Here is a 27,000-nt window from a genome sequence, read left to right as displayed (position 1 = left end):
CAGAGGTTTATTAGATTAGCACTGGACAAAGCTCTGCAATGGACTGGCACCCTTGCATTCGGTGTTTCCTGGTGAAACTGGACCCACCCACCCAGGCCATGATACAGCAGTTGAAATTGAAATGTAATATAACTATGTGGACACCAGACCAAAAGCTCCATTGGCCATCCTATTAAAGAATAAGGGTAGCTTGGTGGTTAAGGAAATGGACTAGCAATCAGAAGGTGCATGGTTTAAGTCCTTCTACTGCCAGATTGCCTCTGTTGGGCTCTTGAGCAAGACCCTTAACCGTTGAATGTTTGGACTGTACCAGTGAGGTTTTTCAGAGCCAGATTTACAAATATATGAATTCAAGTACCATTAAATTCACCACTTAATTGCCACTTCCACATTAATAACTAGATATGTTTCATATTAGCATTCTTTACATAACATATAGGTAAGGTACATATTTGGTCAAGGAAGAACGTTACATTTAAAACATCTCAGAAAGAGTGCATTTGTTCTGCGGCCTCAGTGTGTTTTAAATTTGCCATCGCAATTCCATACTGCATACTCATTCAATACAAATGGGCTCACACACTCCCCCTTTGGGCGGCACAGTGGCTAAGTGGGTAGCACTGTCACCTCACAGCAAGAAGGTCCTGGCTTTCTGTGTGGAGTTTGCATGTTCTCCCTGTGTCTGTGTGGGTTTACTCCGGGTGCTCCGGTTTACTCCTACAGTCCAAAGACATGCAAGTGAGGTAAACTGAAGATACTAAATTGTCCATGACTGCGTTTGATATAACCTTGTGTGAACTGATGAATCTTGTGTAATGAGTAACTACCGTTCCTGTCATGAATGTAACCAAAATGTAAAACATGACGTTAAAATCCAAATAAACAAACAAACACCCCTTCAGTGAGGCAAAGGTACTGGCTGCATTTCCTTGTGTATTTAAACAAGAAATACACAGATTTTACATGAAATACAGTAATTTTACTATAAAATTTATTTTAATAATTGGAATCATGCAGAAACTACATTTATGGCACATATCAGTTAACAAATATTAATATTATTTTATTATTATTTGTTTTTTACTTTTCATGATGCCTTCCCTGACTGCACATTCCTGAATTGTACTTAGTCACATTGTAAGTTGCTTTAAATAAAAACGTCTCCCAAATACCATACCATGCCCCTCCCCCCTTGCAGCTAAACCAGGCTCCACTCTTCTGGAAAGGCTTTCCACATGATTTTGGAGTGTCATCTAGTCAATCAGAACATCATTTGTGAAGTTAGGCACTGATATTGGATGAGACAGTCTGTAGCCATGTGCTCATATTTATATCTGAAATCTGTTTTTCTGTTTTTAATCCCTAATACCACCCTTGTTTTCTGCCTGACAGCCAAACTTGCTGCACCGCAATCCTGACCAGTATAAAGTGGTTTCAAAACAATAAATAAATAAAATAGGAGTAAGTAATAAAGTACATTTACATTTTTAGCATTTAGCAGATGCCTTTATCCAAAGCAACTTACAACTGAGACAGTATACATTGCAAGCACTTGAGGGGTGAGGGCCTTGCTCAAGGGCCCAACAGTGGCAAGCTGGCAGATGTGGGGCCTAAACCAGCAATCTTATGATAGTAAACAAGAATGGCACACACTGGTGCCCAGGTCTATAGCAAGCTTCTTAATTGCTACACAACTAACACCTGCATCAAATTGAATGAGACATGTCTTCTTTCAGCATTGTTCCCAGCATGCTTTACCACCCACGAGTTGTTTCACAAGCAGATGTGAGTGCCAATTAGGAAGAAAATAAATGTACACTTTCTGAGCTATACTGCAGGAGAGTCTTACAAAGATTTACACACACACACACACACACACACACACACACACACACACACACACACACACACACACACACACACACACACACACACACACACACACACACACACACACACACACACACACACACACACACACAGAGAGAGTGAGCTGTGCTTTATTTTGGTCTCCAATAGCAGATGGCACTGAGAGCCTTAGAGGAGAGCTCTGGCTGAGAGGTGCAAAGGAGGGCACAGATTTTCTCATGGACCTAAACCCCACACATACGCAGGGGGTTCCATAAGGATTGGGCTGATGCTAAAAGAGTGCTTGGCATTGGCACACAACAAGAGCCCAATCCATATGGCTAATCACTGGGGATAAGGTCAGATCGATAACACTAGGAACTATTCACCAAGACTCTGAAGCAAGCCACAGTCAATTTATTAATAGCATGTAGGTCAAAGCATTTGACACCTCAGATATCCACAACCAAGGTTAAATAAAAAAGGCACTTAGTCACAATGACATTTAGATAGATCCACGAGTAATTGAACTCGGACCTTCTTCAGGTTGTAGGAGCTAACTAATCCCGAATTACAACCCGGTGTTCATTCTTAAACACAGCAAGATCTGCAATAGCTGTCACTTCATGACCAAAAGTTTGTGAACACCTGCCCTTTCAGTACTTGTGGCTTCACCAGCCTCCACTCTTTCAGAAAGGCTTTTAACAACAATTTGTGAGGACAGGTGCCTATGTTAAACAAGAAGGTCGGGGTCAGAATTGACACTCCTGTTAATTTCAAAGACATTCTGTGTAGGACACTAGAATTATTTTACACCAAACTTTGAGTCTCGTTTTAAAAACTCTGGCCCCAAAATTTAAAGTATATTCATTTTGAATAATTAATAATAATAATAGTTATATTTTTATAGCGCCTTTCACAGACCCAAGGACGCTTTACAAAGCAATAGCAAAAAAAAAAAAAAAAAAAAAAAAAAAAAAAAAACTGAGCAGTAGAGGAAGAAGAAAAATATGCATTAAAGAGAAAGGTTTTTAAGTCACATTTAAAAAAGGAAAAGGAAGAGCAGTCCCGAAGAGATTGAGGAAGTGAGTTCCAGAGTTTGGGGGCCATGACACTGAAGGACTTCCCTCCCAAAGTGGAGAGTCTAGTGCGTGGAACAACAAGTAAATTATTACAAGAAGACCTATGAGAGCGAGAGGGAGTGTAAGAGGTTAGCAGTTCTCTGAGGTAGGGGGGAGCAAGGTTATGCAAGGCCTTGAAAGTAAGTAGTAAAATTTTAAACTTTATCTGGGACAAAACTGGCAGCCAATGTAACTGAAAAAGACTGGGGGTGATGTGAGCTGAACGCTTAGTGTGGGTAAGAACTCTAGCCGCAGAGTTCTGAATGTACTGTAAGTGTAATGTAAGTGTACAAACCTGTTAGCAATAAATTCATGAAACACTCACTCACTCACTTTCTTAACTGCTTATCCAATTAGGGTCATGGGGGGGTGCTGGAGCCTATCCTAGCTTTTCAATGGCCGCAAGGCACACAGTAACACCCTGGACGAGGCGCCAGTCCATTGCAGGGCAGACACACACACACACACACACACACACACACACATTCACCTATAAGGCAATTCAGTGTCTCCAATTAACCTGTATGTTTTTGGACTGTGGGAGGAAACCGGAGCTCCCGGAGGAAAACCACGCAGCCACAGGGAGAACATGCAAACAGCACAGAAAGGCCCTGGACCGCCAAGTCTGAGGATCGAACCCAGTGCTGTGAGGCGTACACCGAGCCACCGCGTCACCCCACATTGTGTATGAAATACAGGGGGTGGACAAAATATTTGGAAAACAGCACATTAAAAGGAGCCTGACCATGAATTCAATATATCAAAATTAAAAACACATTAAAGTTTTTTAGATGAATTAGTAATTATTAGCATGTAGGTAATAAAAACTCCTGATTACAAGAGCATCAAGCATCGACATGTGTACAATACAATGAAATGTTTCTCCTGCATACATCAGCTTGTTTGGAAGCTGGGGTCAGCTATTGTACAGTGCCACTGGAACCGAAAGGGTTAAGTGCCTTACTCAACAGCCCAACAGTCGCCAGGATTCTTACCCACAACCTTGCAATTAATAGTCCAAACCTTTACCCACTATTGTTTACATTTACAGTTATTTTTTGCATTTAGCAAACACGTTTTAGAGGTACCTCCAAAGCAACTGTGAGCATAAGCAATCCAAGCAATCAAGGGTTAAGGCTTAAAACCAGCAACGTTCTGATCCATTACTAGTCCATTACTTTAAACACTAAGCTACCCCTGCCCACTGCGCTACCACTGTTTATAATAGCTGGACACTTCACAGTACAGTTGCTAAATGCCCTGACAATATATGCACAAAAGTTGTCACATGATTGGATGAGCAGTTTTGGATGAGCCACTTTTAACTACCTGATTAAAACATTGAATCTATATGCAAATTTCTTAAATGCTAAGTGCAGAATCCTGGATGCACCTCCAACTGCTCCAGTTTGTAAACATGCCTCAAATATAAAGTAATTATCTTGCAAGTTAAAGCTCGTACACCAGTCCCCCTCATGCCCAATTACCAGTCAAGAAGTATATGGTTTTTGGAAGGGTGATTTGTTTGTTTGTTTGGGTTTATTGCCATATTAGCAACACATTGGCTATTTTATGGCATAGGCATTTATTAGATCTTACTATTAGAATTTAGTAAAACGTGAAAATAAATAGTAAAAACTAATAGTAAAAATATGCTCAGATCATTTGTTTAAAATTTAGACTTTCTAAAAAGTTAAGAATTTTAGATGCAGAAATCTTATGGAAGGGTGAGAAAACAGGCTTAAGTCTAAGTGATTGATTGGGCCTTTATAAAGCACTATTTCTACTAAAGATTGACTGCAATTTTACATATTAAAATCATATTTTAACTTCAGTAAGTCACTCTGGATTAGATGTAAAAGTAAATGGAAACAAAGTAAAAGTGAACCTGATGGAAAGAATTCTGTCCCTACTCCAGATTAGCTTTCTGAAATGTTACACAATTCTGATATGTTGTCTTCCCCCTGTATGACCCAAGCAGAGCAGAAAGTGATGACAGCGCCAAGTCAAAAGCAGCTTTGCTCAGTCTATACATCCATAATACCACCATAAATACCACACACTACCAGCACAAAAATATCACCGGGAGCACTGGTTTAACCCCCTGCATATCATATTTCCTCTGATATATTTTTTTTTTTTGGCATCTGAATGAGCATTTATAGACATTTAAATATTATCTGGCACAATCCACATTGGCACAAGTAAAGCTGGGCGATATGATTGAAATTATATAAATGCCACATTACTGAGCTTGATAATGCAGTTGCTCACTGGTTATCCAAAGTGTAACATACAGTGAGATATTTATTCCATATAACTAAGTTTAATGACGCAGTTGCTTACTGGATGTCTTAAATGTAACATACAGTAAAATATATATTTCAAATTACAAGGTTTAATAATACAGTTGCCTACTAGTCATCTGAATTGTAACATACGCTGAGATATTTATTCCAAATTACTGAGTTTAATAATGCAGTTGCTTACTGGTTGTCTAAAATGTAACATACAGTGAGATATTTATTCCATAATACAAAGATTAAAAGTGCAGTTGCTCACTGGTTACCTAAAGTGTATCATTGACAGAGATATTAATTTTACATTGCTGGGTTGAATAATGCAATAATTCTTCTTCTTCTGCCTCGGCCTTTGTCCCGTTCGGTTACGGGGTCGGCTCTCTGTGGATCATGAACCGCATTGATTTGGCAAAATGTTTACGGCGGATGCCCTTCCTGACACAACCCTCCCTATTTTATCCGGGCTTGGGACCGACACTACAATGCACTGGTTTGTGCATCTAGCGGATAGATATCTATAGAACAATTCAGTGTTTTCAATTAGCCTGGTGGCATGTTTTTGGACTGTGGGAGGAAACCGGAAAACCCGAAGGAAACCCACGCGGACACGGGGAGAACATGCAAACTCCGCACAGAAAGGACCCGGACCTCCCCACCTGGGGATCAAACCCAGGACAGTGCTACCCACTAAGCCACCATGCCGCTCCTTGAAAAGTGCAATAATTGGTCATTTTAAATGTAACATACAGAGAGATATTCTATATTAAGGAGTGTAATAATGCAGTTGCTTACTGGTTATCTAAAGTGTAACATACAGTGAGATATTTCTTTCACAAAACTTGCTTGAGTAATGCAGTTGCTTATCGATTGTCTAAAATGTAATATACAGGCAGATATTTATTCCAATATCTCTGAGCTTAATAATGCAGTTGATCACTGGATATCTAAGACATATTTATTCCATATCACTGAGTTCAATAATACAGCGTAACAATAAGTGAAATATTTATTCCACATTACAAGCTTTAATAATGCAGTGCCCCACTAAAATGTAACATACAGTGAGATATTAATTCTACATTACAAGGGCTAAAAATGCAGTTGCTCACTGATTGTTTGAAATGATATACAGTGAGATATTTTATATTAGTGGGTTTAATAATGCAGTTACTCAATGGTTGTATGAAATGATATACAGTGAGATATTTTATATTGGTGGGTTTAATAATGCAGTTGATCACTGGTTGTATGAAATGTAACATACAGTGAGATATTTTATATTGGTGGGTTTAATAATGCAGATGCTCACTGGTTGTATGAAATGATATACAGTGAGATATTTTATATTGGTGGGTTTAATAATGCAGTTGCTCACTGGTTGTATGAAATGATATACAGTGAGATATTTTATATTGGTGGGTTTAATAATGCAGTTGATCACTGGTTGTATGAAATGTAACATACAGTGAGATATTTTATATTGGTGGGTTTAATAATGCAGTTGATCACTGGTTGTGTGAAATGATATACAGTGAGATATTTTATATTGGTGGGTTTAATAATGCAGATGCTCACTGGTTGTATGAAATGATATACAGTGAGATATTTTATATTGGTGGGTTTAATAATGCAGTTGCTCACTGGTTGTATGAAATGATATACAGTGAGATATTTCATATTGGTGGGTTTAATAATGCAGTTGCTCACTGGTTGTATGAAATGATATACAGTGAGATATTTTATATTGGTGGGTTTAATAATGCAGTTGATCACTGGTTGTGTGAAATGATATACAGTGAGATATTTTATATTAGTGGGTTTAATAATGCAGATGCTCACTGGTTGTATGAAATGATATACAGTGAGATATTTTATATTGGTGGGTTTAATAATGCAGTTGATCACTGGTTGTATGAAATGTAACATACAGTGAGATATTTTATATTGGTGGGTTTAATAATGGAGTTGATCACTGGTTGTATGAAATGATATACAGTGAGATATTTTATATTGGTGGGTTTAATAATGCAGATGCTCACTGGTTGTATGAAATGATATACAGTGAGATATTTTATATTGGTGGGTTTAATAATGCAGTTGCTCACTGGTTGTATGAAATGATATACAGTGAGATATTTCATATTGGTGGGTTTAATAATGCAGATGCTCACTGGTTGTATGAAATGATATACAGTGAGATATTTTATATTGGTGGGTTTAATAATGCAGTTGATCACTGGTTGTATGAAATGTAACATACAGTGAGATATTTTATATTGGTGGGTTTAATAATGCAGATGCTCACTGGTTGTATGAAATGATATACAGTGAGATATTTTATATTGGTGGGTTTAATAATGCAGTTGATCACTGGTTGTATGAAATGATATACAGTGAGATATTTTATATTGGTGGGTTTAATAATGCAGTTGATCACTGGTTGTATGAAATGTAACATACAGTGAGATATTTTATATTGGTGGGTTTAATAATGCAGATGCTCACTGGTTGTATGAAATGTAACATACAGTGAGATATTTTATATTGGTGGGTTTAATAATGCAGATGCTCACTGGTTGTATGAAATGATATACAGTGAGATATTTTATATTGGTGGGTTTAATAATGCAGTTGATCACTGGTTGTATGAAATGATATACAGTGAGATATTTTATATTGGTGGGTTTAATAATGCAGTTGATCACTGGTTGTATGAAATGATATACAGTGAGATATTTTATATTGGTGGGTTTAATAATGCAGTTGATCACTGGTTGTATGAAATGATATACAGTGAGATATTTTATATTGGTGGGTTTAATAATGCAGTTGATCACTGGTTGTATGAAATGATATACAGTGAGATATTTTATATTGGTGGGTTTAATAATGCAGTTGATCACTGGTTGTATGAAATGATATACAGTGAGATATTTTATATTGGTGGGTTTAATAATGCAGTTGATCACTGGTTGTATGAAATGATATACAGTGAAATATTTTATATTGCTGGGTTTAATAATGCAGTTGCTCACTGGTTGTATGAAATGACATACAGTGAAATATTTTATATTGGTGGGTTTAATAATGCAGTTGATCACTGGTTGTATGAAATGATATACAGTGAAATATTTTATATTGGTGGGTTTAATAATGCAGTTCATCACTGGTTGTATGAAATGATATAGTGAGATATTTTATATTGGTGGGTTTAATAATGCAGTTGATCACTGGTTGTATGAAATGATATACAGTGAGATATTTTATATTGGTGGGTTTAATAATGCAGTTGATCACTGGTTGTATGAAATGATATACAGTGAGATATTTTATATTGGTGGGTTTAATAATGCAGTTGATCACTGGTTGTATGAAATTATATACAGTGAGATATTTTATATTGGTGGGTTTAATAATGCAGTTGATCACTGGTTGTATGAAATGATATACAGTGAGATATTTTATATTGGTGGGTTTAATAATGCAGTTGATCACTGGTTGTATGAAATGATATACAGTGAGATATTTTATATTGGTGGGTTTAATAATGCAGTTGATCACTGGTTGTATGAAATGATATACAGTGAGATATTTTATATTGGTGGGTTTAATAATGCAGTTGATCACTGGTTGTATGAAATGATATACAGTGAGATATTTTATATTGGTGGGTTTAATAATGCAGTTGATCACTGGTTGTATGAAATGATATACAGTGAGATATTTTATATTGGTGGGTTTAATAATGCAGTTGATCACTGGTTGTATGAAATGATAAACAGTGAGATATTTTATATTGGTGGGTTTAATAATGCAGTTGATCACTGGTTGTATGAAATGATATACAGTGAGATATTTTATATTGGTGGGTTTAATAATGCAGTTGATCACTGGTTGTATGAAATGATATACAGTGAGATATTTTATATTGGTGGGTTTAATAATGCAGTTGATCACTGGTTGTATGAAATGATATACAGTGAGATATTTTATATTGGTGGGTTTAATAATGCAGTTGATCACTGGTTGTATGAAATGATATACAGTGAGATATTTTATATTGGTGGGTTTAATAATGCAGTTGATCACTGGTTGTATGAAATGATATACAGTGAGATATTTTATATTGGTGGGTTTAATAATGCAGTTGATCACTGGTTGTATGAAATGATATACAGTGAGATATTTTATATTGGTGGGTTTAATAATGCAGTTGATCACTGGTTGTATGAAATGATATACAGTGAGATATTTTATATTGGTGGGTTTAATAATGCAGTTGATCACTGGTTGTATGAAATGATATACAGTGAGATATTTTATATTGGTGGGTTTAATAATGCAGTTGATCACTGGTTGTATGAAATGATATACAGTGAGATATTTTATATTGGTGGGTTTAATAATGCAGTTGATCACTGGTTGTATGAAATGATATACAGTGAGATATTTTATATTGGTGGGTTTAATAATGCAGTTGATCACTGGTTGTATGAAATGATATACAGTGAGATATTTTATATTGGTGGGTTTAATAATGCAGTTGATCACTGGTTGTATGAAATGATATACAGTGGGATATTTTATATTGGTGGGTTTAATAATGCAGTTCATCACTGGTTGTATGACATGATATACAGTGAGATATTTTATATTGGTGGGTTTAATAATGCAGTTGATCACTGGTTGTATGAAATGATATACAGTGAGATATTTTATATTGGTGGGTTTAATAATGCAGTTGATCACTGGTTGTATGAAATGATATACAGTGAGATATTTTATATTGGTGGGTTTAATAATGCAGTTGATCACTGGTTGTATGAAATGATATACAGTGAGATATTTTATATTGGTGGGTTTAATAATGCAGTTGATCACTGGTTGTATGAAATGATATACAGTGAGATATTTTATATTGGTGGGTTTAATAATGCAGTTGATCACTGGTTGTATGAAATGATATACAGTGAGATATTTTATATTGGTGGGTTTAATAATGCAGTTGATCACTGGTTGTATGAAATGATATACAGTGAGATATTTTATATTGGTGGGTTTAATAATGCAGTTGATCACTGGTTGTATGAAATGATATACAGTGAGATATTTTATATTGGTGGGTTTAATAATGCAGTTGATCACTGGTTGTATGAAATGATATACAGTGAGATATTTTATATTGGTGGGTTTAATAATGCAGTTGATCACTGGTTGTATGAAATGATATACAGTGAGATATTTTATATTGGTGGGTTTAATAATGCAGTTGATCACTGGTTGTATGAAATGATATACAGTGAGATATTTTATATTGGTGGGTTTAATAATGCAGTTGATCACTGGTTGTATGAAATGATATACAGTGGGATATTTTATATTGGTGGGTTTAATAATGCAGTTCATCACTGGTTGTATGACATGATATACAGTGAGATATTTTATATTGGTGGGTTTAATAATGCAGTTGATCACTGGTTGTATGAAATGATATACAGTGAGATATTTTATATTGGTGGGTTTAATAATGCAGTTGATCACTGGTTGTATGAAATGATATACAGTGAGATATTTTATATTGGTGGGTTTAATAATGCAGTTGATCACTGGTTGTATGAAATGATATACAGTGAGATATTTTATATTGGTGGGTTTAATAATGCAGTTGATCACTGGTTGTATGAAATGATATACAGTGAGATATTTTATATTGGTGGGTTTAATAATGCAGTTGATCACTGGTTGTATGAAATGATATACAGTGAGATATTTTATATTGGTGGGTTTAATAATGCAGTTGATCACTGGTTGTATGAAATGATATACAGTGAGATATTTTATATTGGTGGGTTTAATAATGCAGTTGATCACTGGTTGTATGAAATGATATACAGTGAGATATTTTATATTGGTGGGTTTAATAATGCAGTTGATCACTGGTTGTATGAAATGATAAACAGTGAGATATTTTATATTGGTGGGTTTAATAATGCAGTTCATCACTGGTTGTATGAAATGATATACAGTGAGATATTTTATATTGGTGGGTTTAATAATGCAGTTGATCACTGGTTGTATGAAATGATATACAGTGAGATATTTTATATTGGTGGGTTTAATAATGCAGTTGATCACTGGTTGTATGAAATGATATACAGTGAGATATTTTATATTGGTGGGTTTAATAATGCAGTTGATCACTGGTTGTATGAAATGATATACAGTGAGATATTTTATATTGGTGGGTTTAATAATGCAGTTGATCACTGGTTGTATGAAATGATATACAGTGAGATATTTTATATTGGTGGGTTTAATAATGCAGTTGATCACTGGTTGTATGAAATGATATACAGTGAGATATTTTATATTGGTGGGTTTAATAATGCAGTTGATCACTGGTTGTATGAAATGATATACAGTGAGATATTTTATATTGGTGGGTTTAATAATGCAGTTGATCACTGGTTGTATGAAATGATAAACAGTGAGATATTTTATATTGGTGGGTTTAATAATGCAGTTCATCACTGGTTGTATGAAATGATATACAGTGAGATATTTTATATTGGTGGGTTTAATAATGCAGTTGATCACTGGTTGTATGAAATGATATACAGTGAGATATTTTATATTGGTGGGTTTAATAATGCAGTTCATCACTGGTTGTATGAAATGATATACAGTGAGATATTTTATATTGGTGGGTTTAATAATGCAGTTGATCACTGGTTGTATGAAATGATATACAGTGAGATATTTTATATTGGTGGGTTTAATAATGCAGTTGATCACTGGTTGTATGAAATGATATACAGTGAGATATTTTATATTGGTGGGTTTAATAATGCAGTTCATCACTGGTTGTATGAAATGATATACAGTGAGATATTTTATATTGGTGGGTTTAATAATGCAGTTGATCACTGGTTGTATGAAATGATATACAGTGAGATATTTTATATTGGTGGGTTTAATAATGCAGTTGATCACTGGTTGTATGAAATGATATACAGTGAGATATTTTATATTGGTGGGTTTAATAATGCAGTTGATCACTGGTTGTATGAAATGATATACAGTGGGATATTTTATATTGGTGGGTTTAATAATGCAGTTCATCACTGGTTGTATGACATGTAACATACAGTGAAATATTTATTTGACACTGCTGGGTTAAATATTGCAGTTGCTGACTGGTTATCTGAAGTGTAACATGCAGTGAGTTATTTATAGAACACACTCACAATAACTAAAATAACCCCGGCTCTATCCGCTCTTGAGCAAACGAAGGGCATTTAAAGCTGCCCCAGCAACAACGCGCGCACGCACACACACACACACACACCACGGCGTGAATGTCCGAGCTCAGTGTTTATAACAGAACAGACCGGTTACCTCCATGTCGTCTGACGGCTGCATGTCTCCTGTCCCGTGGCTCAGTGTATGTGTCCGTGGTTTAGTGTCCGTGGCTCAGCGTCCGTGGCTCAGTGTCTGTGACATTCTCCGTGAGTGTGTAACACCTCCTTCTCCTCACACTCACATCCAGAATCAAACCGAGACGCGACCGGGTTGCCCACTTCACGTTCTCAGCCTGCTGAGTTCTGATTGGCTGGTGAGCCTTTGTGGGCGGGCATTTACGCAGAAGGTGTTTACCGGTGTTAAACCACAGTAGACGAAGGATCATTTAATTATTGATAATAATAAAAAAGTCACAGTTTAGAGGTTAAACCTTTAAATTGTAAGATAAAAAAAATAATAATTTTATCCTACTAACAAGAATTTAATATTAACGACTAAAATAAAATTCAATATTCAAACAGCAAAAAAAAACAGTAAATAAATAAAAAGTAAAAAAATATATATCTATATTTATCTATATCTATATCTATATCTATATATCTATATCTATATATATATATATATATATATATATGTATATATCTATATATCTATCTATATATACTGTGTATATATACTATATATATATATATATATATATATATATATATATACAGTATATGTATATATATATTTATCAAGACTAAACTTGATAGTCAAACACAGTCATGGACAATCTTCAATTCACCTCACTGGGCAACATGGTGGCTTAGTGGGTAGCACTGTCGCCTCACAGCAAGAAGGTCCTGGGTTCAGTCGATCCGGGTCCTTTCTGTGTGGAGTTTGTATGTTTTTCCCGTGTCTGCGTGGTGTTTCCTCCCACAGTCGAAAAACATGCAGTCAGGTTAATTGGAGACACTGAATTGCCCTGTAGGTGAATGGGTTTGTGTATGTATGTGTGTGTCTGTCTGCCCTGCGATGGACTGGCGTCCCGTCCAGGGTGTTGCTGTGTGCCTTGCGCCCGTTGGGAAGCTGGGATAGGCTCCAGCCTCACTTGTGAGTTTTTGGACTGTGGGAGGAAACACACACAGACATGGGGAGAACATGCAAGCTCCACACAGAAAAGACCTGGACTTGCTGTGAGGTGACAGTGCTACCCACCGAGCCACCGTGCCGCCCGAAATTTGAGTAGTGGGCAAAATAGAAACAGTACAAACATGTTAAACTAACTAGAGCTCAAATCAGTCTGGCCATTTTCAGGAGCTTTTTTATTTATATTTTATTTCCATCCACTCACTGTATGTTCATCAGTTGCTCACTACATCAGAAATCACAAATTACAACCAGCTGCAAACAGTTTCATTAGGAGTAATAATCAACATGGACCAACTATTAAAGAGCTTTAACAATAAGGACGTTCATAAATTTCATGGCTGTGCTAGATTTTTAATCATTTTTGCAGCTGCTTGGTTTTTGTGACTGAATGATCGGAGCAGATTTCTTTGTCCAAAACAAATCTTATATTCATTTGTAAGTTCATTGAGGATTTTAAATAAATATGCTGGGTCAAAAATGCATACGTCAATTAACATTATTCATTTGGTGATGTAAAAAGTTATATAAGGGTGCTTGGGTGGCTTGGGTGGGATGGTTTGAATACCCAGTGGTGGCATGACATGATTGGCTATGTTTTGGAAGGGCTGGGAGCCCATGATGGATTGGTGTCCTGTCCAGGGTGTGTTAGTGCACTGTGCCCAGTGATTCTGGGAAAACTAAACCAACTGCAACCCTGACCCAAATAAAGCAGAGATAGAACATGAAAAAGCTGCATCTAAAAAGTAGAAATAGTGGAAATAAGTGGTCTGAGGCTGATGATATTTCTACATTCTCTGATAACATTTTGTTTGAATCTGTTGTAACTTAATACATTTTAACAAGCTTTTTTTCTGGTAGATTCACTGTGGTATGGTTAAGTGCTAGAACCTAAGAAAATGCTTCATTGCCATCAAATCTGATTATCAGTTATTTAGAAATTTCCCATGATGGTGAGGTTTTACATGAAATTTACTGTAGGAGAAAACCAGTGTATTTAACCACTTTTGTTTTTATTTAATAGTCTGATCATAAAAAAATATTGTGAACCTTACTTTAAGTTCCTCCCATTTCATTTAAAAAATGCAGCATCACCCAGAAGTTTTGAAAGCAACACACCCACAACCAACTTACACTCTCACACCTAGGGGAAATTTAGAGTAGCAAGTTTACCCTCTGGGATGTAAGAGAAAACCAAAGTGTTCAAGGGGAAACACACATTGACATAGCAAACTACTTAAAACAGTGACTGGAAGCAAGAAAAGGACCAAAGGTACCTAGGTTTATCCCCTCTCCCTTTTAGAATGATTCCAAATGTTACTTCCGTCAACAGCATTCTATTTGATTCATTTCTGTAAGATCAATGCAAGTGGGCATTTTTATGCAATAATGGTAGAAATGTTGGATTTTATTTATTCATGACTGTAAACAGATCCTGTACCACTTGCTTTAAAGGTGCTTTAACACACATGACTGGATCAGATTCAGCCTTACTTTTAAGTCATTGGAGAGCCCTTAAGCTAAATGAACATAAATACTGTTTAATGTAGAAACAGAAACTTGAAACTGAGACCACAAATAACTATCTTCAGATTTACCACCAACCACTAAACCACTCTTTTGTTACCAGGTTTCCACACAAAACATTTAATGTTTTTGACCATCAGTCTACAGTTCAAGTGATTCATCTACAGTTACAGATGTAATATTACAAAAATGAGTAATCATTGAATTATGATGATGTTTTAACTCTTTAGACAAGAATTAAACATGTGATCATTTAAATAATATGGGCTTTTATATTAATGCTTTTAAAATGTGATTTTTATGTTTACATACACTGATGAGACAAAACATTACGACCACCATTAGGACTCTACTAGACATTTGCTGAACCCTATGTATCTGGATTAGGACATACATACAGCAGGCCCTACAGCTGCTGTATGTCTGAGCTGAACCGTCCAGTGCATGCTGGTGCCATCTCGTTCATGGGTAAACAATGTATACATACCTGGCTGTCTAGAAAATCTGGGCAAAACAGGAATCACTGGACCAGTTGATATTCTTGTATTACTCTGGTGTCCAGTTCTGATGCATGTGTGTGCATTGTCGGTGCTTTTAACAGTGGGCAGAAATTAACATGAGCACATTTACAGGTCTGTAACTATGCAGCAGAGGGATTTGATGCACTCTGTTGAGACATTCACTTTACCTCTATTAAAAACTCCAAAAATGTGTCTTGTGGTTTGTAGTTTGTCGCTCTTCTGATCAGTTGGCGGGGACCACGGCTGCCAGGAAGCACCCCTTGCTGTTTTAGAGCTACTTCAACCTAATTATTTGACCATAATAATTTGGTCCTTATCAGGTCAATCAGGTCTTTATGCTGATCATATCTGCTGCATATAACACACATATGATAACTACCATCTATCCAACATTTAATATATCCGTGACCATGACATGAAGAAGTGTCACAACATTTGCATTGTGAAGTGTTTTGACTACTCAGTGTATGTTTGACCATAAAGTGCAACTAACTTTATTTTATTAATTGTGTCTATTTATTCTTTTATTAAAGGGCCACGTTATTCTAAAGCTCGGTCTGTTATGATTTGATATGTTGCTTATGTATGAATCCAGAGCTACCAGCATGCCACTATGGAGAAAGCTGACACTGATGAGGCATATCATTAAAACCACCTCCTTTGTTTCTACACTCACTGTCCATTTTATCAGCTCCACTTACCATATATAAGCACTTTGTAGTTCTACAATTACTGACTGTAGTCCATCTATTTCTCTACATACATTTTTAACCTTTCACCTGTTCTTCATTTGTCAGGACCCCCACAGGACCACCATACAGCAGGTATTATTTGGGTGGTGGATCATTCTCAGCACTGCAGTGGTACTGACATGGTGGTGGTGTGTTAGTGTCGCTTATCTGTTGCTGCTGTTTGAGTTGGTCATCTTCTAAACCTTCATTAGTGGTCACAGGACGCTGCCCAAGGGGCGCTGTTGGCTGGATATTTTTTCGGTTGGTGGACTATTCTCAGTCCAGCAGTAACAGTGAGGTGTTTAAAAACTCCATCAGCACTGCTGTGTCTCATCCACTCATACCAGCACAACACACACTAACACACCACCACCATGTCACTGCAGTGCTGAGAATGATCCACCACCTAAATAATACCTGCTCTGTAGTGGTCCTGGGAGAGTCCTGACCATTGAAGAACAGCATGAAAGGGGGATAATAAAGCATGCAGAGAAACAGACGGACTACAGTCAGTAATTGTAGAACTACAGTGCTCCCATATGGTAAGTGGAGCTGATAAAATGGACAGTGAGTGTAGAAACAAAAAGGTGGTTTTAATGTTATGGTTGAGGTGTATGTGGCATATGCTGTAGTCCACAAAAACAAGCTCCCTTCTAGTCATGTGACCATATAGCAAGCAAGCTGGCAACAATCACTAGAAGCTTTATGATTTAACTCTGCAGCCAGAAATATACAGTTAAGAGCATATACTGTATTTAATTTGATATGGTGGCACAGTAGGCAGAGAGGATGACGCAGAGCTCTACATGGTAGAGACTAATCAAATTTTCTGGTTTCATATTTTGTATTCCATTACAATGCAGATATTTTGGATGGGGTTGAAGTCAGGACTTTGGGAGGGGCAATTCAAAGGCTTAATTTTAGCCAAATCTGGTGCATGTTTTGGATGTCTGTCTTGTAGAAACACCAAATTGTAACCAAGATTCAAGAATTTATTGAATGATGTAATTAAATTGATGTACAAACCCAAGTCTAAAAAAGTTAGGAGGTAAGTAGGTAAATAAAAACAAGGCAATAATAGATTAAACATTAGATATTGTACCTTATTAACTATTTCTGATTATATTAACATTATTTTAAATTATTAATTGATGCTAATAAGCTAATTAAAAAAAGTTAAATCAGTTAAATCAAGTTGAATTTAGAACTGGGAAGTTTTAAATAATTAAACACACCTGTTTTGGAACTTTCCACAAGTAAGTGTGTAAATAAGTTATAGTTAATGCTATCATAATTGGGTATAAAAATGTTACGCTATTTTTTTATGCACTTATTAAAAAAAAAAAAGCAAAAATGAAGAGCAGCACTTTTTTGGACACCAAAAAAACAAAGAAAGATTTATGCAATACAAATAAGACGGCCAGCACTAGTTCTGCAAAAACAATAACTCAGTACATTTTATTATTTTTTTTTATTTTTTTTGTATTTTAAATTCTCAGATTACATATTGATTATTGCTCATCTACTATCATTTGCAATATTTAAACATTTTAAACAATTACCATTAAATATTCTCTTATTTGTACCGAATACAATAAATACAGGAGTGGATCTGATTTAGTTCCTAGTAAGCTCGTTTCCATACGAGATGCTGGTGTTAACTCTATGCACATGCTGCTTTGGGACCACTGATCATATCGGCCCTACAAACAGGCTTTGATCCTGAGTCAATGGCAACACTGTGACAGAGATCTGGCTTTCCAAGAAACACACACACACACACACACACACACACACACACACACACACACACACACGCGCACCCAAGCACACGTCACATACACATACAGATGAATACAAAAAAAGGGAACAAATCCAGAAACATCAGTTGCACAAGGGTTGCAGCCTCAAGAGAGGTAGACTGGGGGACTGACATTCCACACATTTGGGATTATAACTAATAACACACAGATTTAACATCTATTATAATCTGAATCATCATCATCAATCATAAAATACTAAAACTGCAAAGGAATTTGGGTACCATTAATGGCTAATGGCTGCAGTACTGAAATGCTAAGAAAGCTTGAGAACACCTTAAGTGGACCAGCCAGTCCAACAACCTGCTTAACACTGCTATATTTAGGAAAAGTGTACAACAAAACCAATGGTATTTGAAAGGTATTGGTTCATAGTACAGCAGTTTTTTGTTGCCACTGCTCCAATACATGTACCATCTCAGGGAATTTGTAGTTGATTCGGGTGTCTTTCAGTAGAGAAATCATCAAACTGCAGTAAAATGCAATGTATTAATGCTTGCATCTATGTAGATAAAACAATAGAGACACCAGGAGGAGTATGGACCTGAGAAATGTACAGATGTACCAAGAATGGCAGCAGTCTGGAATAAAGACCTTTCAAAAGCAGTGAAATAAAGACTCTGATTTTATTAACTGAATAAGCCTACCAGAGAGGAGGCTGAACACTTCTTAGGTTTAAAAACAGTAAAGACCTAATCTTTTATTCAATAACCCTACAAACCCCTACACCTGCACCTTCATATACAGAATCAAATCAAAAGTCATTAAGTAAAAACTCTCGGTAGACTGACATGAAATTCTCCACTTAATTACTCTTATAAACAGAACTGGGTACATTAAGAGGGAAAAAATGCTTATACCCTTTGAACTGTCAATAAAAAAGTAGAGCAGTGAAAGAAAACAACAAGGAGATAATGAGGGGCGTAAAGTCAACTATGAAAATAAACAGGTCTGAAAATTGCTGAATTAATGATAGTTTGGTTTTATACACTGATCAGCCATAACATTAAAACCACCTCCTTGTTTCTACACTCACTGTCCATATAGAAGCACTTTGTAGTTCTACAATTACTGACTGTAGTCCATCTGTTTCTCTACATAAATTTTTTTAACCTGCTTTCACCATGTTCTTCAATAGTCAGGACCCCCACAGAGCAGGTATTATTTAGGTGGTGGATCATTCTCAGCACTGCAGTGACACTGACATGGTGGTGGTGTGTTAGTGTGTGTTGTGCTGGTATGAGTGGATCAGATAAAATGGAGCTGATGAAATGAGTGCAGAAACAAGGAGATGGTTTTAATGTTATGGCTGATCGGTGTAAGCACCTAATAATAAAAACGAACTTGTGTTTTCATCCTTTCAAGTCCTACATTTATTTTAATAAACATGGCATTTCTCTGACCTTTATATAATTGTTAACCTAACAATGTTTGTAGGACACTCAGAGAATGTAATGTCCCATATTTGTACGGGAAATGTCATGTCAATCAAGACAGCACAAGAAGGAAAAGTAAATAATGCACAACAGAAATAACTATTAAATTATCATAAGCAAAATTTTTGGTTGCATTTTAATTTTGCCACCCTAAAACATAACTGGCAAAATCTAGTTACTAATCCTGTGAAAGATTCAAGTAAGGAAAAAGACAAAGCACGGAGATTTATGGTAAAGGAAAGCTAGTTATTATCCGTGTCTTGAGCTTCATTTAATCCCCTAACTGAGACTCTGCCAGAACCAAACAAAAACTGGGTACTGACTAACCACTGGGTCTGACTTTACATTTGGTATTTAAATGACATAATATTTACTTCACAGTATATAAAATGAAGGTTTTATACATTTAACATTACAGTAAATTCTTATAGAACATTTAACTTTCGTTATAATACCCAATGGGAACAATGAGAGCTGAAGGTTAATGAAGATAGAAAAATCTGTATTTGCTGTATAAATACCTAAATACACCCCCCTGCTCGTAATTATACAGCCTGGTATGTACGTGTCAGAATGTGAAAAATAAATCAAGAACTAGACTGAGAGATGATGACAGAAGAAATGATTAAAACGTCAATACTGGCTTTATGTCAACATCAAAACATTTGTGAAACACAATGAGACAGCTGGCCATTGTAATAATTAATTTCCAGTTGGAGTGAAAGCTGGGTAAACAGCCCTGCCCTACATCTATCAGTATCCAGTTAAAAATCAAACTAGCCTATTTTAAATCAGAAGATAGGAAAAGAAACTGTTAAATGTTTGTAAAAATCAATAAAAATAAACACATCTGGATAATGCGATCAAAAGAAAATATATGATTAGGACCCTAGAACCCAAGCAAACTTATCCTAAGCTACCTTTGCATGGACAGAAAAAAACCCTGACAGAGGAAGGAAAAAAAACAATAGAAAAGACAGTAGGACAAATGTCCAACACATACATCATAAAAGAGCAAAAACAATAAGGATTTTAAAATCAGAATAGCCACAGTTAAAAGAAAAGATCTCTAAAGTGATTACATAAAAATGATACAAATCTAAAGAAGATGAAAGGCTGAAATCTCAGAAATATGGTGCTAGAATGGGTCACTAACAGTAGCAGCTCAGAAAAGGATTAGAGTTGTTATTCTAGCAGAAAATAAATAAAACTGCAGTAGCCATGACTTTGGCTCCAGCCAATCAGTACAGAGCCCATCCCACCCCCTGAGAGAGAGGCTGAACCCCCAGCTTCCCCTGGATTGATCAGTCTGCCTAACGTCTTTCACACTTCATCCCCCATTGGCGACATGATTTAGTACCTGCAACACAGAATGAACATTTGTATGAGGAAGTGTGCAATGTGCACAGCCTGGTACAAGAAAAAAGAGAACATGTTAACCAGCAGACTCTATGACATTATACAGACTACTTGCCTGTAGTAATTTGGCTTGAAAGGCCCATTCTTGTTTAGGCCCAGATACTTGGCCTGCTCATCGGTCAGCTCAGTGAGGTGGGCATCAAACGTAGGCAGATGGAGACTGGCTACGTACTCATCTAAAGCAAACAGGAACACCAAAGGTCAGTCAATACTGGTCTGCAAACAGAATCGGCAAAGAAATACTAGGGATAGGGTGCATTTAACTTTTTTAGTACAGATAACAGGACTACTGTAATAAAAAAACTATAATCATCATCATCACCATAATTTATTATTAATACATCTTTAAGTCCCAAAATCACTGGGTACACTTTCTAAAAATGCAATAAAAACTAAGGACTGTAATTTGTTAAATCGCTTGAACTTCTATTTACCTGATAACAGTAACAGTAGGTTTTTTTTGTGGGTTTTTTTGCACTCCCCCCCCCCCCCCCCCCCCAATTTTCCTCCCACTAGATCTAATTGGATCTAATCGTATCCAATTTCCCGATTGCATTATGCTTCCTCATTCCTCATGTTGACCTCCACTCTGACTGAGGAGAGCTGTGACTAACAAACGCCCCCTCTGACACGTGTGCAGTAGCTGATTGCATCTTTTCACCTCCTTTGTGTACGGAGAGTCACACCCTGATCCCTCATCTCTGTGCAGGCACCATCAATCAGCCAGCAAAGGTTGTAATTGCATCAGTTATGAGGAATCCCCTCTGACAACCTCCATTTGAACAACAAGCCAATCGTTGTTTGCATAGGTGCTCAGCCTGCCGGTAGCAGAGCTGAGATTTGAACCTACGAATTTGAGTCGTCAGCTCTGGTGTGCTGCGTGTTTTACCACTACGCTACCTGAGCGCCCTTTAATGTTTTCACTGACAACCTTAATTTGTCAGGGTGTTAAACCCAATATGCCAGTGCTAGACAGGCAAGCTAGATTAAAAAAAAAGAAAGCAGCGACAAAAGCCCCTTACATTTAAGCTTTGAGTGACAGTACGACACCCAATTTCCAGACATTCCTGACTGTAATTAGCATCCGGATATCACTCCTGGAAATAAAAGAGCCTCCTGCTTGTGCCGTCATGCTCATCAGAACAGAGTTCACGCTGTTATTTAGCTGTTTAGAATAGTGATGCTGAGGTACAGGTTGGAGGACAGGGGGGAGGGATGGATGAATAGATGGAGAGGGGGTTAGCGGAGGAAGTGAGGAGCAGCAGCAGGTTTTGACAGGCTGACCTATATTCGGCTCTCGTGTCTTGCTCTTTTCAGACCCCAAACTGAGACACGCATGGTTACACTCCAAACAGAGTTGCCACACATACTGAGTATTCAGCTGTCAGCTGACAAACTGCTATACAAACCCCTGATGAAACAGAACTGGTACGGTTTTTCCCTTGAGTCATCTGATAGCATTTTAATGTATACCTAAATGGGTCTTACCCATCTTCTTGGGCAGCAGATAGACGTCCTGTTTGTAGCGGCCCTCTGGAGCATTGTACAGCTCTATCAAAGCCAGAGCCTAGGGGAGGAGCCAGAACATGGTCACCATGACAACATTCAGACCGAGTGCGCATTGCACTGACAAACAGGCAATTGCATATCTAATCGGAAGTGGAAGTGAATCAACTGTGACACCTGCAGAATCCTGATGGATTATGTGCTCACCTGAGTTGTGGCTGTGATGGACAGGACAAAGGTGGGGACAGTGGAACAGCTCAGGTTAAGGAGGCGGCCCTGATCGAACACACACACAGATGAACATTCAGATTAGATTCATCATTAATAATTATTATTGTTGTAATTCAGAGAAGTCGGAAGACACCTGCACACACTATCACTGCAGCCCTTTAGCAAAGTTGTATAAAACAACACAGTGGACACAAATGTGCTTTTGCAAGCCCCGAAACTACAATAAAACAAAGATCTAAAATAAAATACAATAATGGTACCTTGTAACTCAACGTCACCTAAACTCTAAATCTTTGAAGCTCAACACCCTTCGTCGAGCAATTTGTACCCTTAAACTCAACGTGTTCAGTTTGTTTTTTAAAAATGTATTTATTTAATTTCAGATTAAATGAACAGTCGCTTTGTTTAGCGCTCGGCTTGAGCGATGCGATAATACACCATTAAAGCGTGCATATGAGACGAAACCGCGTTTGTGTGGAATAAGCGTCAGATTCACCCTGAAAGCGTATGCCCACATGTATCTGTGTTTAGCTGGATTTTCCTCCTGTTTCACTTTTAAACTTGTGTTACAGCTTGGGTTTCTGAGAAATTGTAAGAATCAGCTTTTTATTTCATTGTTTTTATATTATACTTGTGTTATTTTCAGTGTATAAGTGTCAAAAACAACCCCATTATTTTACAAAATATATGCAAGTCCACGGGACTATTGAACCCATTAAAAGGTTTCCCATACATCGTCAGCTTTGACAAACAAACAAAGCTAAAGCAGCCACTGTATTATAGAAGTCGATGCCATGTAGGCATAGAAAGATCCTGCAGCTTCATTACAAGGCATGTGGGGCTTTAAATGCCTCTTGAGCCGAGTTAACACATAAAAACAAATCATAACATCTTAAAATGTGCTCATGCGTACAATTATTATTTAAGCCGCCACTTTAAAGGCTTCGAGCACTAATGAATGTGCCTGCATGTCTGGTTCCTGATCTGCACATCTCGATTAATTTTAACAAATTAATAGCTATCAGTATTTACACATGCACTTACTATTTTAGTACAAGGACTTACGTATGTGTTATCATTAATAATATTTATTTAATCATTTTTAAATTCTATGATACCTGTCCTCTAATCTGAAGCCGAACCAGATGTGAGTGATTGAGTATACCAAGCCAATCAGCTTTATTTTCTTATTAGGATTTTTGTATGTAATTTTTACACACTTTGGGTACATTCATGACAGGACAGGTAATTACTGCTTACACAAGATTCATTAGTTCAAGTCTTTAATGTCCAATATTGTATCTCCAGTTCACCTCACTTGCAAGTCTTTGGACTGTGGGAGGAAACTGGAGCTCCCGAAGAAAACCCACACAGACACAGGAAAAACATGCAAACTCCACACAGAAAGGACCCGGACCACCCCACCTGAAAATCAAACCCAGGACCTTCTCGCTGTGAGTCGACAGTGCTACCCACCCAGCCAGTGTGCCACCCCTAATTAGCTTGTGTATTTATGACATTAAGCAGATGCTTTTATCCAAAGTGACTTAGGATTAAGTGTCTTGCTCAGGGGCACTACAGTGGCAACCTGGAAGTGGTTCGGTAAACTTTATTCAGTATTTTAACCACTGAGCAACAACCGCTCTCCAATTAGCAAAGACGTGAGCTAACAAGTCAGCGGGATATGGATATCAAGTGATAAAGGTAACAAAACTCACAATACAAAGAGATGTTGCTGTACAACTATTTTCAATAACATTACAGTGAAGAATGTTTTACTGCATTCAACATGACTTATAACACAGTTGTCAACTTGACATTTGTTTATTTACTTTAATTTCTTCCATTACCTTTAAAGGGTAAACTAAATTAGATTTTCTATTTAGTAAACACCCACTTGCAGTTGGTTGTATAACTAACAATAACAATAGATTAACTTTACAAAAATCCCCACATCCTTATTATTATAGTATTTTGTTTAGATTTCCAATACTTTGCTCTAATTTTGGTTATTAACCCACCTCTGCCAGCAAAACTATCCTCTTCCCATCAGGCCAGATCACATGGTCCACCTGTGATCTCACCCGCTCCCAGGTCAGCTCAGGGGTCCTCAGACTGGCCTAAAATACACCACACCAATGAGAACGAGACCTGACAGCAATTGTAGCCAGGTAAGACATGATACTTATACACAAAACACCCCTTGGCTTACCACATCAATCTCAGTGTTGGAGTGACCCATGTTGCAGACGATGCAGCCGTTCTTCATCCGGTCCAGGTTTTCTCTTACCACCACATTCTTATTACCTAAAAGCAAAACATAACAGCACTGAGCATTTTTAAATGTTTAGTAGGTATCGCCAAAAATACCTGTATCAGGAGGTTCACGGCGAGTGTGCTTTGTAAATGCATAAATTAGACCAGTGGTTCCCAACCGGTGGGTGTTGCGGGGGGGTCGCCACAGGTTTTTAAAATATTTAATTTTATTGTATGCTTACTTAACTACCGAACCTCCGGAAGCTGTGTAAGCGTGTTTTCCTGCGTGACTCGATGTGTAAATCAGACGACAATATTACATGTTATTTTTTTTAAGTTACTTCTATAGTCGGAACAAATGATAGCTTGTAAATTTAAATTGCATACACTGTCAGAAAATTAACACCAATGGAGAAAAAAACTTAAATATATACCAGTGCTAGCTGCCAAAATGCAGAGCCAAACGTCGCATTAAAGATGATTAACAATGAATTGATTAGTGATGATTAGTCATCAATAATTCCGATATATATTTTATTTAAGTAATGTTAGTTCTGTTAACTTTAATATTAGTTCTGTTACAGTTTAATATTTGTTTTGAACTGTTAAATTAAAGAATTGTACTTCAAAAAATCTATTTCACTGTGTTTTTGTTTAGTTGTATAAGACCTAAGAAGGCTAAAGGACTTTTCAGGATTTATCAATAATGCCTCCTAATGTAGCTGTGGCAGGGGTCACAGCCTACTTGGTCACTGAAAAAGGGGGTCAAGACCTGGAATAGGTTGGGAACAGTGAATTAGACGGACAGTAGTGACACAAGGAAAAGCTGACTCAGTTTAACAATTATATTAGATTTTCACTTTAAGGTTTTATATTTATTTATTTATTTTGACCATACATTAATGGTTTCTCGTTATTAAATGACATTTCTTAGGCCTGTACTGACTGACATGTTTAAAAAAAATGAAAAAGCAGCTTCATAAAACTACACAAAACAACAAACAAATGAAAAAAATACACTGAATGAATGGTGTCTACGGGATGTCTGTTTGCTGTGGTTATGGACAAATGCAGCTGCATGTAAGCTCCAGAATCAATTTCAGTCTATCTATTTATCAATTAATATCTATCTATCTATCTATCTATCTATCTATCTATCTATCTATCTATCTAATCATTTATCTATCTATCTATCTATCTATCTATCTATCTATCTATCTATCTATCTATCTATCTAATCATTTATCTATCTATCTATCCATCCATCCATCCATCCATCCATCCATCCATCTATCTATCTATCTATCTATCTATCTAATCACCTATCTATCTATCTATCTATCTATCTATCTATCTATCTATCTATCTATCTATCTATCTAATCACCTATCTATCTATCTATCTATCTATCTAATCACCTATCTATCTATCTATCTATCTATCTAATCACCTATCTATCTATCTATCTATCTATCTATCTATCTATCTATCTAATCATTTATCTATCTATCTATCTATCTATCTACAGTGTATCACAAAAGTGAGTACACCCCTCACATTTCTGCAAATATTTCATTATATCTTTTCATGGGACAACACTATAGACATGAAACTTGGATATAACTTAGAGTAGTCAGTGTACAACTTGTATAGCAGTGTAGATTTACTGTCTTCTGAAAATAACTCAACACACAGCCATTAATGTCTAAATAGCTGGCAACATAAGTGAGTACACCCCACAGTCAACATGTCCAAATTGTGCCCAAAGTGTCAATATTTTGTGTGACCACCATTATTATCCAGCACTGCCTTAACCCTCCTGGGCATGGAATTCACCAGAGCTGCACAGGT

The 27,000-nt window shown here is 36.7% G+C and overlaps 2 protein-coding genes across 2 annotated transcripts in view; both read right to left on the bottom strand.

Annotated features, from left to right (window-relative positions):
• The window catches only part of strip2 (striatin interacting protein 2), a 65,818-nt gene extending 53,010 nt beyond the window's left edge, over nucleotides 1-12,808 (bottom strand). The window contains exon 1 of the mRNA XM_062996343.1: nucleotides 12,668-12,808. Within this exon, the coding sequence (XP_062852413.1) occupies nucleotides 12,668-12,691 (24 nt within the window). The 5' untranslated portion in view covers nucleotides 12,692-12,808. The remainder of the gene's footprint in view (nucleotides 1-12,667) is intronic.
• Nucleotides 12,809-17,933: 5,125 nt separating this feature from the next.
• The window catches only part of ahcyl2b (adenosylhomocysteinase like 2b), a 65,718-nt gene continuing 56,651 nt past the window's right edge, over nucleotides 17,934-27,000 (bottom strand). The window contains exons 12-17 of the mRNA XM_062996333.1: nucleotides 25,106-25,200; nucleotides 24,915-25,013; nucleotides 22,870-22,938; nucleotides 22,645-22,723; nucleotides 21,212-21,332; nucleotides 17,934-21,097 (exon numbers count right to left, since the gene is read on the bottom strand). Of these exons, the coding sequence (XP_062852403.1) occupies nucleotides 21,091-21,097; nucleotides 21,212-21,332; nucleotides 22,645-22,723; nucleotides 22,870-22,938; nucleotides 24,915-25,013; nucleotides 25,106-25,200 (470 nt within the window). The 3' untranslated portion in view covers nucleotides 17,934-21,090. The remainder of the gene's footprint in view (nucleotides 21,098-21,211; nucleotides 21,333-22,644; nucleotides 22,724-22,869; nucleotides 22,939-24,914; nucleotides 25,014-25,105; nucleotides 25,201-27,000) is intronic.

Source organism: Trichomycterus rosablanca, chromosome 1, assembly GCF_030014385.1.
Source record: "Trichomycterus rosablanca isolate fTriRos1 chromosome 1, fTriRos1.hap1, whole genome shotgun sequence".
In the NCBI taxonomy this organism is placed as follows: domain Eukaryota; kingdom Metazoa; phylum Chordata; class Actinopteri; order Siluriformes; family Trichomycteridae; genus Trichomycterus; species Trichomycterus rosablanca.
The sequence above is the reverse complement of the archived record's forward strand: the minus strand, read 5'-3'. Positions and strand labels throughout refer to the sequence as shown.